Raw genomic sequence first — 16,277 nt, forward strand, 5'->3', positions numbered from 1 at the left:
TTTTCTGAAGGAAAGCCCCTGTATTTCCATTCGTGCTGTGCAAATTACAGGTGGGTTTCAAACAAGGATCCTAACAACAAAAGTTAGTTCTAAAAGCATTTCAGCATCTTTAGACTTGTGAATTCTTAAGGTTGAAATGAGATGGGAATTGGCCAACCTGACAGGGACCAGGTACAGTTCCCTATTTTAATAGCTCTGTTAGATTCAAATGAACTATTTCCCCCTCTAAACAACTATTTCCCCCCCCCTCTTTCCTTGCTGGGAAAAAATGGTTTGCTCAACATTAACAAAGGCAGAATGAAATTATTAGAGGCAGGGAAGATCCAGCCCTGTGCAATTGAGTAAGGCAAATACTGTAAAGGAATTATAACAGTTATAATTGGATCATGGGAGACTAATCCCATTCATGTTCTTCCACCTGCTAACAGAGACAGTGTTGTTTTCCAAATGCCCCAGGGACACAGAATTTCTTAACAAATCTGATTTTCCTTATTTCCCTAGGACAGCAAACCAGAATCCTAGAATCTCCCACCCCACAATTCAAAGTCCTTATAAAAATATCTTCCTTGTTATTGTACTCTATTCTTCTTCCTTTATAAGCTGAAATCTAAGGATCATCATACTCCTTAGAGTTGCAGAAGGATAAGTAGGTTTATGAATCTTTTACTGAGTTTCTGTGTTCAGGTTATGTGTTGGTTTTATTGCTGTCCTGAAAATGAGTATCTTCTGATTTATTTATTTATTGGATTTAACAAGCCAACCAGCTCAAACAATGTAACCATGGGCAATGTAGAGCAAGAATAATAAACACAAAAATAATCATGTTAAAAAAACTCTAATCTACAATTCCAATTGCTGTTGAAATAAGACATTGAATCAGAAACATTCCAATCACAGTTAAACTTACCTTGTGTACAAAACTTGCCTATGTAATTACATTTATGTTTTAGTATATTAAGCAAGCCATTAAAAGTAGGTCAGTTGAATAAACCTTAGCTAAATTCTATGGATTAATGGGAATCTGAGCAAGTCATTGTATGTCAAGTTTGCTTGTGAGTTAGGATATCATGAACCCAGCTACTGTTGAAAGCACTGATTTATGGCTGAGTGTATTAAATGTATTTCATCATTTGTAGTTTGTTCAGTGTGCCATAGTGTAACAAGCTATAGCTTAATATAATATGTAAATTCATCCTATGGGAATAGGACTGAGGAGACCAGATTCAAATTCCTAGTCAGGTGTGAAACTCTGCAATTGTGGTCACAGAACACATTTAATCAGGTCAATTACAAATTTAGCAGCTGCATTTGGACAGCATATTAATTTTAGTTTTAATTATTTTACCACTTCTTTTCTTTAGCCTGTTACAGCAACCCTGTCTACTTGGTTACTTTGTGGTTCAATGTTTTATGGGAACCCAAAATGGGATTATAATTTGACTAAGATGATGTTGTATAAATTACTGTTGCTGATCAGATGAGGGTGAGAGTTAATGAACAAACTATCTCCTCAGGATATTGAGAGGACAAAGCTAAAAAGAATGTGTTAGGTACGTCGCTTTTAGCTTCTGGGAAAACAGGAGTTATTAATGCAACAAGAAACACAAAAAATACCAGATCTTAGATTTCCAAGGAGCCCTCCATCAAAATCCAATAGATTGTAGGTGGAATGAAGTTACTGCCTTCCTCTTGCTATGCCTTGTTTATTTATGGGATTCTTACATGATATTATGATCCATTTTTAAAGTTCTGAAAATATGATGGAGTGCATGACTATGTTCACACATGTTAAGCCATGGTTTGAGTATGATTCACTGAGAAAATTCCAACAGACTGATATAAAGTTATGATTTATTCATCACTGGGCTGGGGTTGCATAGTCTGCTATTCCAACTATACATTGCTATCAAAAGCTTTTGTGAACTGCTTCTTAAGCAAGTTCTAAACATGGTTTTGCTTGAGAGTGTTAGATGAAAGCTACTGATGCATTTTTAGATTTTGCTGAACGTACATAAATAGTTCAAATTACATTACACAAAAGTACCATTTATCACTGTATATGATTGAGTTTAATCTTAGGTTGTACAGAGTTATAAAGAAAATATGTGAGAATAATTACACGGTGATTGTATTTGCTGCACCCAATTTTAAAAAAACATAGGGAACATTTTCTATCCAAACTAATAAACCATTTTATCACTTAGTGTGGTAGCCTTGTTAACACAACATGCTAAGACAGTGGTGGTGAACCTATGGCACGGGTGCCAGAGGCAGCACTCAGAGCCCTCTCTGTGGGCACACGCGCCGTCGCCCCATCCTAGGCCTTTAGCTGGGTTTTATAAAACCTTTTCGTTTTAGGCCTCTGCCGTCGTGTGCAAAAAAAAGAGGTTCAATCAGTCAATTTCAACTTCTTGCGGGGAAAAAAAAAGATCTTGCAAAGTTGGAATTGATTGATTGAACTTTTTAGTCCCACCCAGTCTGCCGTTACCACCACAGCCATGCCCACCCAATGGGCCACACCCATCCAATTGGCCACACCCACCCGGCACTCGACGATGCATAAGTGGGTTTTGGGTTGCAGTTTGGGCACTCAGTCTCTAAAAGGTTCGCCATTACTGTACTAAGATAATCAACAGGTTCTAACAACACATTAAAGCTCAAACTTCTCAGTCTGATTTAGTGTATAATGTGAATTCAGCCTGTAATAAACACCAAATGTGATACATAACAACATACAGAAGATTTTATCATTACATACTGGTATAAAGCAGTAATTCTCCATTATTACCCATTAAAGCAAAGGCATTTATTGTTCTCAACTGAAATACGCTCTGCCTATACTGAAAGGCCTCCTGTTCAAAGAGCCATGATTTCTGACATGAGAAATTGGTTGTTCTGCCTATTACTAGCAAAAATTAAAAGGTAATATTCCTCAACATGAAAATTTGTTTGCATAAGTACAGAATTATGGTTTCTGGCTTAATAGCTGACATTGGGTCATTATATGAGTAGGATTATTAACTGATTGATATAGCCTGGCCTCTTTTTATCCTCATTGGGCATCAATTTTGCATACAGAAATGACAGGAGAATCATAATGCAGTGGAAATCAGTGCTTCCCAAATCTGGGTAAATTATCCCAAATTGGATTAAAGTGTTTTTTCTTTGGGTAATGACACATGAACTCCCTATCCAGGGACATTTAAATACTGTAAGGACTTTCTGATGTGGTAAAAAGGAATTTTTCATAAGCAGTTATGAAGGAAAAAAAAATTCCCCCAAAATTGGGAAGCACTGGTAAATAGAAGCAGTAGCCCCAGTTGAGATCTGCTTGTCAAACAGAATTTAAAACTGGCCACTGAGCATACGGCTCTTCATGTTGTATAGTATGTTTCTTTCAGGTGAGTTGCCAAAGCTCAAGAGAAAATATAACCTGTCTGAAGGATGTTGCCTGGGTATTCTGCCACCTTCTGGACATTGTAGACATTGTCGGAGGACATGATGTTAGTTGTATCTAAAAATAGGCATTTGGAGGCACCTTTTCAGACTAACACATTTTATTAAAATGTTTGCGCTTTCATGAGCTTCTTCCTGACTTCTGGGCATTGAAAATCTAGCAGGTAGCTTAGTAGAATCCATGCATGATGCTTTCTGAAAATGTTGTCAGTTGTTTATCCTTATGACATTTTTCTTTTATGGTGACTTTCAATCTTGATTTCTTATTTCTTCACAGCATCTATGTGGAGGAACTTTCCATCCTTCTCTGTAGCTTTATTTTTTTTTTCTTTTTACCATTATTGTCCATGACATAATGTTTGTATAAACCCAAGTCCTAAGGAATTAAACCCTCTGCAATTTAAATATATTTTCTACCACTTTGACTGGAGCACAGGTGGTTCTGTCAACTTTTAAAGAGGTGCTGCTCTACCTCCTCTTCAAAAAACCATCACTGGATGCAATTGTTCATGACAATCTTTATCCAGTTTCCACCCTTCCCTATTTAGATAGTTGGTTTGCAGCTGCAGAACATCCTAGAAGAAACAGATTATCTGGATTCATTTCAGGCAGGATATAGTCCGCAGGATTGTAATAGGGATGGTGTACCCATCCTTGTGGATATATTGATGCTATATCCGTATAAATAATAAGTTGAAGGCCCAGAGTTTTGATTGTGAGTTCGTCCATATAAATTGATTAAACACATTGATTGATGATAAAATCATCTTTTCAACTTATTTGAGCCTTTGTTTCTTGCTTCCATTTTTAAAATCAAAACCAACTATTTTCCCTCCCTCTTAATTTTCCCACTTTCTTCCCCATTTTCAGGCTTTCTTTTCCATTTTTCTTGCTGAATTTGCTGCCTTACATAATTCCACCCCTTTCCATCCATTCCACTCCTCCTAGAATAGCCCCATGATGAGACAGGCGGCAAATAAATTTAACAAAATAAAATTTATTTATCTAATTTATATAACAGACCATCTCACCAAAAGCTACTCTGGACAGCATACAATAAAGCTAGGAGTAATAAATATCACTATTTAAAACTATACAAAAAACAAAAATAACAGACAAAGCGATATTAATAGAGTCACCTCACAAATTACCCTGTCCCTGGGATCTCCAGGCTTGCTGGCACAACCAGATCTTAACCATTTTTCAATTGTCATGTTTTGTCTTGCTCTCCTCTACCTTACTAACTGGGTCCACCTGCTATTTTCAAAAAGCCATCCTTTGAATCATTTTTCTCTCAGCAGCTGCCCTAATTTGCCTTTAAATTGCAGAAGGCTGCTGCTTTTTTCCACTTCTACAATTTTTTTGCTGTCCTGATCTCCTGTGTTCTTTCTTGAGCTGGTTTCCACTCTGAAACTGTCCTCATTAAAAGTACTGTTGGCTTCCCCAGTGCTAAATTCAAAGGCTCTATTCCTTCATTATCTTTGACTTCTAGCTGCCTTTTATCTGATTAAGGTTTCTGTTCCACATAAAATGTTTAACCTGTTATTGAATGAAACCACATTTCTGGTTTTATACAATACATTGAAACACAAATTAATGAATTCTCTTTTTTAAAAAATATTTTATTATTTTTTTTATCACTACAAATCTTTAGTGCTTAGTAAACAATGTGTTGTCTGGGTCCACATATTTGACATTAATAATAATACAACTACCATTCCTACTCTCTACTCTGTAAAAATTATCCCATGTTTGAAAGTATTCTGTATCTTCGTTCCCTTTCATTTTCAATGTAAGACTATCCATTTCTGCACAGTCCAAAACTTTCCTAATTATGTCTTCTTCCATTGATGTTTCTTCATTTTTCCAATACTGTGCAAATGTAATTCTCGCTGCTGTTATATCATAGTTTTCTGTGGTTATACCTAAAAGAAATAGCTCCGGCTTAAAATCGACATGTTTTCTTAACATTTTCTCTAACCATATATGTATTTTTGACCAGAATTTTTTTGCTTTAGGGCATGTCCACCAAAGGTGATAGTATGTGCGTAGCTGTTGCCTACATTTCCAACAGTTGCTAGACATGTTTTTAAACATTTTTGCTAATCTTGCAGGTGGTAAATTCCATCTATGAAACATTTTATATAAATTTTCTTTATAAGTAGCTGCCCTTGTTATTTTATAATTTCTTTCCCATAAGTTTTGCCATTTTTCTAGTTCTACATTGTACCCAAAGTTTTTTGCCCATGTTATCATTGTTTCTTTGACTTGTTCATCTTCTATCCTTAAGTTTAACAAAAAGTTATAGAGTTTCTTAATTAATTTTTCATCTGATGATAATAGTATCTGGTCAAACATGTCTGGTCTTTCTAAAAACTATATGTTTTGGCATCTTTCTTGTATCTCATTTGCATTTGCAAGTGTGGCCACCATGATAGCTCAATACCCTGTTCTTCCAATTCTTATTTAGTTTGTAATTTCCCTTCAGTATTCAAAATGTCTCTATAAGTCACACGTTTCTCATAGTTGATTAAATTTTGGTGCACAAACACTTCCATTGTCGAGATCCATTCTGGTATTTTCATATAATTTTTTTTTTTTATCTTTTCCCATGTTAGAAGCAAAGCGTTTTTTACATAGTGGTTTTGAAAATATTTACGGATTTTATTTTTCCCATACCATAGGAAGGCGTGCCATCTGAGTTGATAAATTGCCAGATAAATTTCACAATCAATACATTTAACTCATCAAAAAAAAATTCTCTATTTTTATAGGTATTGTTTGAAATAAAAAAGTAGTTATGGTAAAATGTTCATTTTCACCATTGCTATTCTTCCCAATATTGATAGTTGTAGATTTTTCCATTTTTCCAAGTCTAGTTTTGTTTTAATAGGTTAACATAATTATCTTCTTTTATTGTTGCACACCTTAAACAAAGGAATTCTCAATATCCTGTGCATAAAATTAAACTAATAAGTCTTAGCATGTTATGCAAGTATAGCTGCTAGGTTTTTAATTGACCCAGTTAAGCATTTTGTGTGAATAGAGCCATTTTTTACCATTTTATTCCCTATTTGTCCTCCTTTTTTCATATTTGCACTGAAGTCTGAAAAAGGACACAGCTGCTTTTAAAAAAGGATGAACTGCACTTTATACTTTCTGGATCTCAATGGTTTAGCTGACTGTCTTCCTACATACAATATTTCATTCTTTTGCACATTCCATAGGCAGGGTTCTTCCTCTGCTTTCTGACAAGAAGCTGTGTTTGATCTCCTGCTCTTCTCCCTGAATATTGAATGTCTATTTTGAAGGATTTGAATTGAATGGACTAGAGGTGACATGATAGCCGTATTCCAATATCTCAGGGGATTGCCACAAAGAAGAGGGAGTCAAGCTATTCTCCAAAGCACTTGAAGGCTTAAATGAAAGTAAGGCATAAATCAGGGGTTTTCAAACTTGGCCCTTTTATGACTTGTGGACTTCAACTCCCAGAATTCCTTAGCCAGGGACGCTGAGTTGAAGTCCACAAGTCATAAAATGGCCAAGTTTGAAGACCCCTAGCATAAATGGTATAAATATTTAAGGAATAAAAACTATTGTTGTAGTTCTTCATTTGCATAATGCTGTCTATATGGATGGTGCTCTACCAAGGGAAAAGTTCTGATTCAAATTGCTTAAGGCCAACCTTTCAGCACAGCAAAAGGAGGAGGCAGAGACACAGATGGGAAACAGGAGAATGATAATCATCTATATTAATTACTAGACAACCTGTGACCTGATAGGTCATCAATCCACAGATATCTCTTTACCAGATTCCTCAATGCCTTCAACAGTGACAGAGTTTCTAATATGCTGCATTTAGTAGAAAAGTTAAGGTACGTTCAGAGATGTATCTGCCTTAAAAATAATCCATGTTGAACTGCACAGCACAAAATATCAACATAGGAAATGTTTTATGACATTTTGCATTATGTCATAAACTTCTTTGATAATGTTTATGTCATAAAATTTATAAAGTTTGCCAAATTTTAATTTTACAAGAGTCATGGGTTTTCAGATTTTGATTGCATTCTGCAAGTTAGCTCATTTGAGGTACCTCATCTAGTTAATAGTTACAGGATTTTAATAGTATATAGATCAGCGGCTCCCAACCATTTCTATACCACACAGTCCTAGAATGCTTCTGATATATTCTCGCACCCCTTACAAAGTTTGAAATAATGGCAATGAATTATGCATATACACTATAATTTTGAAAACCCAAGTTTTCACACCCCCTGGAATATCATCTTGCACTCCTGGTTGGGAACCCCTGATATAGATCTATGCTACTAGTGAGCCTTATCTAAATCTTAATATGCATACAATATTATGTATAATATTAACAGAATCTAAAGCAGGCTCAGTAGTTGAGCCATTGTGCCAAGCAAGAAGTCACTTCATGACTGACTGGACTCACACATTGCATGAAGACACTCTTTAGGCATTTTAAGAACACTTTTTTCCATGGCCACTTAGGACTGCTGCAGGGGGCAATAACAAAGCAATGTAACCAGAGAAAAGGGAGACCCTGTGAATGTCCTGAAGCTTTGGTGTAGTGATGAAAATATATGTGCCAAACATGTTGAATGCTATTTCACTTTTTTAACAGCAGTAAGTCGATGTTCTGTACAGATTTTGTTGCACAAACTGTTGAGGCTGAAAAAAGAGAGTCAGTGAATGCCAAGGTCTGTGAGGTCATTGACCACTGGTTGTCACTCCTGCCATGTATCCTTACTTGCAAACTCCTGATTTCCTGCCACACACCAGAAAAGAACATTATGGTTTCTTGCAGTCCGTGATCCTTGTGTATTTTCTATGCCTCTGTATTTCTTATCTATCATTGTGCCACCCGAATCCCCTGCAGATCCCTCTTGAGAGACACAGAAGGGGCATGGATGTATTTTTATGCCTGGTCTTCACTAAGGCAGCCCTCTTGCATCCTGCTGACGCACCCTACAGCCTCATGGGGGGGGGCGTTTCCACAGGGTGCCATAGCAACATAGTGTGTAATGATAACTCTGGAGCCTCGTGTCTGCCCTGATAGGGAAGGCCTCTCTGGCGTTCGCCCTCGCCAAGGTGACAGACCATTGTACCTTCCTGACAAAGGAGCTTCATTGGAAATCACGCCCCCACAGCTGCTCTGGAGGGTGGTTCCCTCCTCTCCTCACTGCTTTGTGCCTCTGCTTGCCATCTGTTTCCCTCTATACCCCCTCCCCCCTATTTCTTAAGAGAAACAACAGCAGATTCAGAACAAGCAAAAAGAATTCATGTTTTTGTTGTAGTTGTTGCTCAATTGACCATCAGTTTAGTATGGAATGTGTGGCCAGGAGATGAAGATGTTTTAAGGGCTTGAAAAGGTAATTCGGCTAATCTGTTGAAAAAAAAGGATATGCTTGGCGAGATTGTGTATCTGTCATGAAGACTAAGGGGCATCGCTGGTTGTGGGGCATTCTCTGTGAGGTCAGTGATGTTAGTGGAGAGGAGCAATCCTAAATGTGGGCTATTAGTTTGTAGCTTGGCAATAGGAGACCTAAAATACTAATTGGACCACTATTGGAGATAGATGTAGGTTTGGTTTGATAGATATCACTTCAGTAAGTCATGAGTATGAATTATCTGGATCCTCTGCAACCAGGATTCAGGTTTGGGCATGTGGCTAAAATGGCAGTGGATGCTTTGAGGGTCATCCTCTTGGTTCTGTAATCTTTTCAGTAGTATTTGATATGAAAGACTCTGGTATCTTTCTAGCTCATCTACAAGGGTTGGGAGTTGGGGATATCATTTTGTGGTGGTTCTGCTCTTATCTGAGTGAGTGGTTCCAGTTGCTGGTAATCAGGAACAATGCTTGATCTCCTAGGATCTCTAGTGGGGGGGTCCCATAGCTCAATGGTCTCCCCCATATTATTTAATGAAACTGCTGGGGGAAGTCATCTGTCCATTTGGAGTGAGGTATCAGCAATATGTTAATCACATCTACTGATATGTCTTCTGGGCTGGACTGGAGATCCCACAGAAGTCCTGAACCAGTACCTGGAGGCTATGGGAATGTGGATGGGATGAAACGAACTTGTATCAAATCCTATCTAAATGGACTTGCCCTTTGTCGATACACGGCTGAGCAATCCAATAACACTAGTCCCAACACTTACTCTGGAAGGGGTCAGGCTCCCCATGAAAGAGGTCCTTCTTGACTCTCAGCTCCTGTTAAAATAGTAAGCGCTGTGGCCCGGGGGGGGGGGACTTTCCTTCAACTTCAGGTTTTAACATGGACCAAGATACTCTGACTCTAACTCATGCTTCGATCACCATCTGGTTAGGTTACTATAATGCATTGTTTGTAGAGCTGCCTTTGGAGATGACCCAGAAGCTACAGTTGGTGCAAAATGTGGTGGCTAGACTATTGATAGGAGTATCGTGCCAGGAAAAATAACATCAATTCTGAAGTCACTGCATTGGTTACCAGTATGCTTCCATGCCCAGTTCAAAATGCTGGCTATTACCTTGAAAGCTCTATATAGAGCTTCAGTTGGTCTCCCATTTGTCAAGACATTTCCATGTTGGGGAACAACTGAAACCCTTTAATTTCTGCTTGCTGTGGAGCAAAAATTAGAGGAGGAAAACCTTTAGGGATTAAGAACTACTTTGCAATCCAGTCTTTTAGGAAAGTGGTTCCTTCTCCTACGCAGGCTTTGACGGTGCCAGTTGGACTACTTCAGATCTTCTGCTGTCCCAAGTGGTTGAGTTGTCAATTGTTCAAAATAAAATCTGAGATTTGTTTCCACTGTTGCGGACAATGCCTTTTTTCCAAAACAGCCTCACTGACAAGTGGTTGCTCAATTTAGGGCACAATCATGCCAAATTCAGTCACTTGAACAGGCCAATAAGCAAAAAAACTTTAAAGGCAGATGTAGACTGTGCATTTATACATTAGGTTTTGATTTTCCATTTGTTTCCTAGAATCCTAACCCTTGCTTTATGACCCCCATCCCCACTTCAGTGTCTTACTGTACAGCTATTTAGAGTTCCCAGACAACATAGGCATGTGCATAGTGCATGTGCGTAGTGGAGTTGAAGTCCACGAGTCATAAAAGAGCCAAGTTTGCCTACCCCTGGCCTAGTGCTAGTAAATTTTCAATTTATGTGCCCTTGAAAAACCAGTCCTTGTCTTACAATAACTTGTTTAGCAACTGTTCAAAGTTATGATGCTGTTGAAAAAAGTGACTTATAACCAGTGCTTGCACTTTTGGCTATTGCAAAGCCACTGTGGTCATGTGATAAAAATGTGGATGCTTGGCAACTGTCATGTCTTTACAAAGTGTTCCAGGGTCACATGATCACTATATGTGATTTTCCTTGCTTGTTTCTGAGAAGCAAAGACAATGGGAAAAGACAGATTCACTTAATGACCAGGGCGATTCACCTAATGAGTATGGCAAAAAAGGTCATAAAATCAGGCACGACTCAGTTCATGATCATCTTACTTAGTGACATATATTCACATCCCAACTGTGATTGTCAATCAAGGACTGCCTGTATTGAGATGGATCACTGTGTCTTCCACATCTATTCATAAATTGCTTTATCTGATTATAAACTCAGCAGTTTTATTCACACAATATGCTACTTTGGTTAGTATTACTCTGGGTTAATTTTTTGTTGCTTGCCATATTGTGCAAGTCCAGCTGATTTAATTTATGGTCTACTATGTTGTGCAAACAAAGAAAATAGGTTAAGTCAGCCATCACGTTAAGCATGTTGTGCGAACATAGCCAAAATGACCCTGACCATGTGTCAGTCTATGATTATGCTCCACATTTCACATGCGAGTATCCTGCACACCATATGGCCTTCCCCCATCTTGGCAAAGGCTGGAAAGAACCCTGCTGCTTTTGTGTTGTTGCCATTTTCCTAGGGTCCAGGAGCATAGCTTTTAATGTTGATTCATACTGTGCTGCACATAGGTTGCTATGATTTTACTTAATTTTGTCTCTTAATCTGTGTTTGCTCGCTGGGAATGCTGGGGGGGGATACATTAGTACTGGGTAAACACAGCATACAACTCCCTTTTCCTGCACATGCTCCCAGCAGTTCTTAGCCAATGCAAACAAAGTCTGTTTTGCCAGCTCATTGGCAGCTCTGCATGGTGGTGGGATTATGCGCATATGTCTATAAGTCAGTTTAGGGGTGTTTCTATCATAATCAACAATATGAGACAAGCATAATTGCCAGTCCAACTTAGATTAAATTGCCAACTGACTGGAGAAAAACATGTTGAGTCCTTTGGCTTTTAACAGCCATTTTACCTGCAGAAATCAGTAAGCGAATCTTCTTTTCACAGCAGAGAAGTCAACGTTATGGCCTCACTAATGATGGAAGATTAGATTACTATTAAAGGCATAAGCGCCAGATCAAAAGTTAGCCAGCTTATCTGGAGCTGTTTTACATTGCCTCTGGCTATCTGAATGCACCTTGTACTGGCAAACAAAGTGTTAATTTTGCCCAGCAACTCTTTGTGTCCACCCATTTAGGAGGCAGAACCACATCAGGTTGATCTATAAAGACAGCTATTGGAGTCAGAGCCCTAGTGAGTGCCAGGTGAGGTTACCTATGTGGAACTGGCTGCCCCTGCAAGAAAGATCCTGGTGTTAGCTTTGACAGCTGGGCTGGACAGAGCTCTCCAGCAAGTACCATTTCCTTCACCATGGCTGTCATTCATCCTGGACGATCTGGGCCTTATATAGAACTGCAGATGGAGTCAAGGCCTGACTCGGATTTTGATTCAGATTCTGACAACCCAGTCTTCAACAGCACCAAACCTGGTTCTGCTTATCCTGCCTGCTCCCAAGTGATCCACAGTGGTCACTTCATGGTGTCATGTCCACACAGGGACTTGGTGCCCCGTCGGCGCCATCAACAGGTGGAGCCAGAAGTCCCTGATCCTCCAAGCATTGATCCCACTCTCACCCGCCTGTTTGAGTGCATGAGCCTGGCTTACAGGTGAGTCTGGGACAACTGCCTGCCTCCAACCATGTTCAATTCTTTTGACAGGTGGTTTTGAGAGATGACAAGTCTGCAGTCTGGCCACGGGGTGTCTTTTCTCAGGAATCCTGGAGGTTCTGTTAAAGTGCAGGGGCCTTTTTATCTAAGAGGGGAACAATCTGGAAAAGGCAACACAAAGGATTTGATGTAGGAGAGACAGGATTGGATTAATCTCAGAATTGAGGTTTTCATAGTTGAGAGAGTCAGAGATAAATCTGGCATCTCATAGTGGAGACAAAAATATGAACCTTGTGGATTTTTCTGTTAACCCACTCTGGTTTTCATTGTCTTTTTCTTTCTGAGCTGAAGTCCAGGTTTTTTTTTTTTGTGATTCCTTGAATTGCAGTCTCCAAACTAGCAGAAACATTAAGCTGTTAGTAATGATGAGTTCTGAAATTCATCCTGTGATTGCAGAATTGCAATCTTGCAAAAATGCAGATTGTGAATCTGTCAGGGTACAACATTTAATGAACTTCAGGGAAAACTTCACTCCAGATTATCACCACTTTCCCCAGAATTTTAGTAACCTGTATGCCAATGAAGCCCCTCCCAGGTTGGGGAAGCATTGGTACAGTCCGTGGAGCATCCAAAGCCTCCTTATTTGCTCCAGAATCCAGATAAATGCATTTTCTCCTGTGCTGGTCTGCCAGCTGCATCTGACCAACTAACTGCTTTGCTCAGAGTGTAATTTACTTTGGAACTCTATGCCACAGGATATTGTGATGGCTCATATAAGAAGGGGATATTTTCCTTGCTGCTTTTTAATTAATTCTCTTGCTAGTTTTATCCATTATATTAAGCCATGGTTTAACCATCATCATCATCTGCACTGCAGAGTTCACATTAACATTTAAATATACTGTAATAAATTCAAAAATTAAAATCCACATGAAATTGGTAAAATAAAAGGGGAGGTCTGCTATTGTCACCTTCTGGGATATATTTTTTTTAACTTCCTGCTTAGCCCTAGCCTATATCCTGTGCTTCTTAGAAGTCTCTTTCCATGTGCCAACTGCTTATCTTCCAACCCTAGATATGATTGGTCAAATATTACTGTTTATTAAGGAAGATAAAGTTGGTTGGGATACCACAATAAATTAAACTATTTGGTTTGGTGTTGATTAAGTATGTTGTGTGAAGTGATAGCGAGTCTGGTTTGAGTGTGAAACACGTAGCCCAGTGGTGGCGAATCTATGGCACGCATGCACAGGTGTGTCGCCTCAGTCCTAGGCCTTCAGCTGGGTTTTATAAAACCTTTTCGCTTTAGGCCTCCGCCGCCATGTGCAAAAAAAAAAAGGTTCAATCAATCAGTCAATTTCAACTTCTCGCGGGAAAAAAAAGATCTTGCAAAATTGGAATTGATTGATTGAACTTTTTAGTCCCACCCAGTCTGCCGTTACCACCACAGCCACGCCCACCCAATAGGCCATACCCCCATTTGGCCACACCTAGCCAATGGGCCACACCCACCCGACACCCGATGATGCATAAGTGGGTTTTGGGTTGCAGTTTGGGCACTTGGTCTCTAAAAGGTTCGCCATCACTGACGTAGCCTTTCCTTTCAATCCTAGGGAAGAAGGAAAAAAGATAAAGTCTTGCTATTGATGGAAACTTATGGGGACCTGCTTCTGCCTTTTGCAAAAGTGCTTTTGACCTTCCCCCCCCCCTCCGATAGCAAGACTTTATCCTTTTTTTTCTTCCTTAGGATTGAGAGGAACAGCTCTGTGCAGGAGAGGTCTTTTGATCAGAGGGAAATACATCATCAGCAATCTTTTCTTTTAACCAAGTTTCACCAATTTCCCGTAGAACTTTTGTGGTGGAATCACCCTGCTTCCTTAGTGGCATTTTAATGGAAGTCCAGATTTTGTAATTCATTTGAATCCCTCCAGTGTATCACAAGACCTTTCACTTTCTTTTAATCCAGGAAAGGGTAACATTTTTAGTCAAGCTATTTTCCAAAGCGCCTGAAGGCAGGACAAGAAGCAACGGATGAAAACTAATCAAGGAGAGAAGCAACCTAGGACTAAGGAGAAACTTCCTGACAGTTAGAACAATTAACCAGTGGAATAACCTGCCTCCAGAAGCGGTGAATGCTCCAACACTGGAAGTTTTTAATAAGAAACTGGATAGCCATTTGTCCAAAATGGTATAGGGTTACCTGCCTGAGCAGGGGGTTGGACTTGATGACCTCCAAGGTCCCTTCCAACTTTGTTATTATTATTATTAAGTATTATGAGTATTATTTATGAGCTGTGGTGGTACAGTGGTTAGAATGCAGTACTGCAGGCTACTTCTACTGCCTGCCTGCAGTTTGGCAATTCAATTCTCACCGGCTCAAGGCTGACTCAGCCTTCCATCCTTGGTAAAACAGTTGGTAAAAAGAGGAGCCAGATTGTTGGGGGCAATATGCTGGTCTGTTCCAACAAATTGCTGGTCTGCTCCAACAAGAGTGTACCTATATATGGGGGGGGGAAGACTTCCAAGCAAATAGCTTCTAATAGCAATAGCACTTATTATTATAATATATCGCTTCACAGTGCTTTACAGCCCTTTCTAAGCAGTTTATTGGTATATTGCCAACTAGAGGTTTCTTTTAAAGCCATCACTAGATTTGTGGAAGTGAATTCCTCACATTAATCTTGTGCTGTGTGTTCTCTTTCATTTTTTCAAATTCTCTGTCCAGTCGGCTTCATTGGGTGATTCCTGCTTCTAGAAAAAAATCCCCAAACATTTTATCTATGCTATAGATGACTTTATATCTTTCAATCAGGTTCCCCTTCTAATTTTTTCCAGGTGAAAGCAGATGATAGGAAGTGCCCTATCCTTTTCCTCTAGGGTAGAGGAAATTATTTTGCTTTCTCTTTCTAACTTGCCCTCTCATTTCAACTCATGAATGTGAACCTCACCATTGCAGTTAATAGATCATAGTTTAGTATATTATGTTGCCGACCATCTGGGGTTTGGTTTAGGTCAATTGGTGGTCCTTATTCCTCTTTCTTTGAAAGAGACGTCTTCATTTGCTTGCCTAAACATTATGGCTTTGAATATTGCTGTCCATCTGCAAAAGTCTGCTTGTGTATTTTTTTTTATGGAGAAGGTCAGAAAAGTAGCATTTATTTTGTAGTAGACCCTTCTCATCAATCCACTGGCAGTTTGGGACAGCCTTAGTTGCGGGGTATTGCAGCAAATGCCTGCTTAAATGAGGCCATTTTCCCAGCTTCCAGAGGCTGTTGGCTTCTGGACATGGTGTTCCCAAGCCTTGTTTACTTTGATCCATGGGGTGGCCCCAGTTCAGGCAAATCAGGAGATAGAAAGACTGTAAGGACATCCTGCCTGACACACAAACACCTGTGATCTCACTGCTGCCTAAGCACAATTCTCTCTGCTTTATATACACTGTGCTCTCCGCTACTCCCAGCCCTTTAAAGAAATGTCATGACAAGAATGAATATGGAGAAAATGACTCACTCTCCATTCATTCTGTAGAACTTGGGATCAGCTGGTTAAACTGAGCAGTGAGATCACAAGGACGCACTCTTCATATAAATGGCCCGGATAGATGTCATGTGGTTGGATCCTAGCAGTGGACAATTCTTCCTTGAGAGAGACGGTTGTTCCAGCCCTCGTAATGAGTTATTGGTTCACCCCCTTCTTGAGTAGCCATCACTAGATCCTACTACACTGGACAATTTTTATCGTTACTATATGGTACACTTTTATGAGATGGATGGTTATATAAG

At 39.3% G+C, this 16,277-nt stretch overlaps 1 protein-coding gene across 1 annotated transcript in view; it reads left to right on the forward strand.

The window, feature by feature from the left end:
* Positions 1–12,099: 12,099 nt before the first annotated feature.
* MLXIPL (MLX interacting protein like) overlaps positions 12,100–16,277 on the forward strand; it is a 51,141-nt gene continuing 46,963 nt past the window's right edge. The window contains exon 1 of the mRNA XM_039346241.1: positions 12,100–12,495. Coding sequence (XP_039202175.1) covers positions 12,200–12,495 — 296 coding nt within the window. The 5' untranslated portion in view covers positions 12,100–12,199. The remainder of the gene's footprint in view (positions 12,496–16,277) is intronic.

The sequence above is a fragment of the Crotalus tigris genome, unplaced genomic scaffold (assembly GCF_016545835.1).
Source record: "Crotalus tigris isolate CLP2741 ecotype Arizona unplaced genomic scaffold, ASM1654583v1 scf7180000017987.690289119674:8195010, whole genome shotgun sequence".
Lineage (NCBI taxonomy): Eukaryota > Metazoa > Chordata > Lepidosauria > Squamata > Viperidae > Crotalus > Crotalus tigris.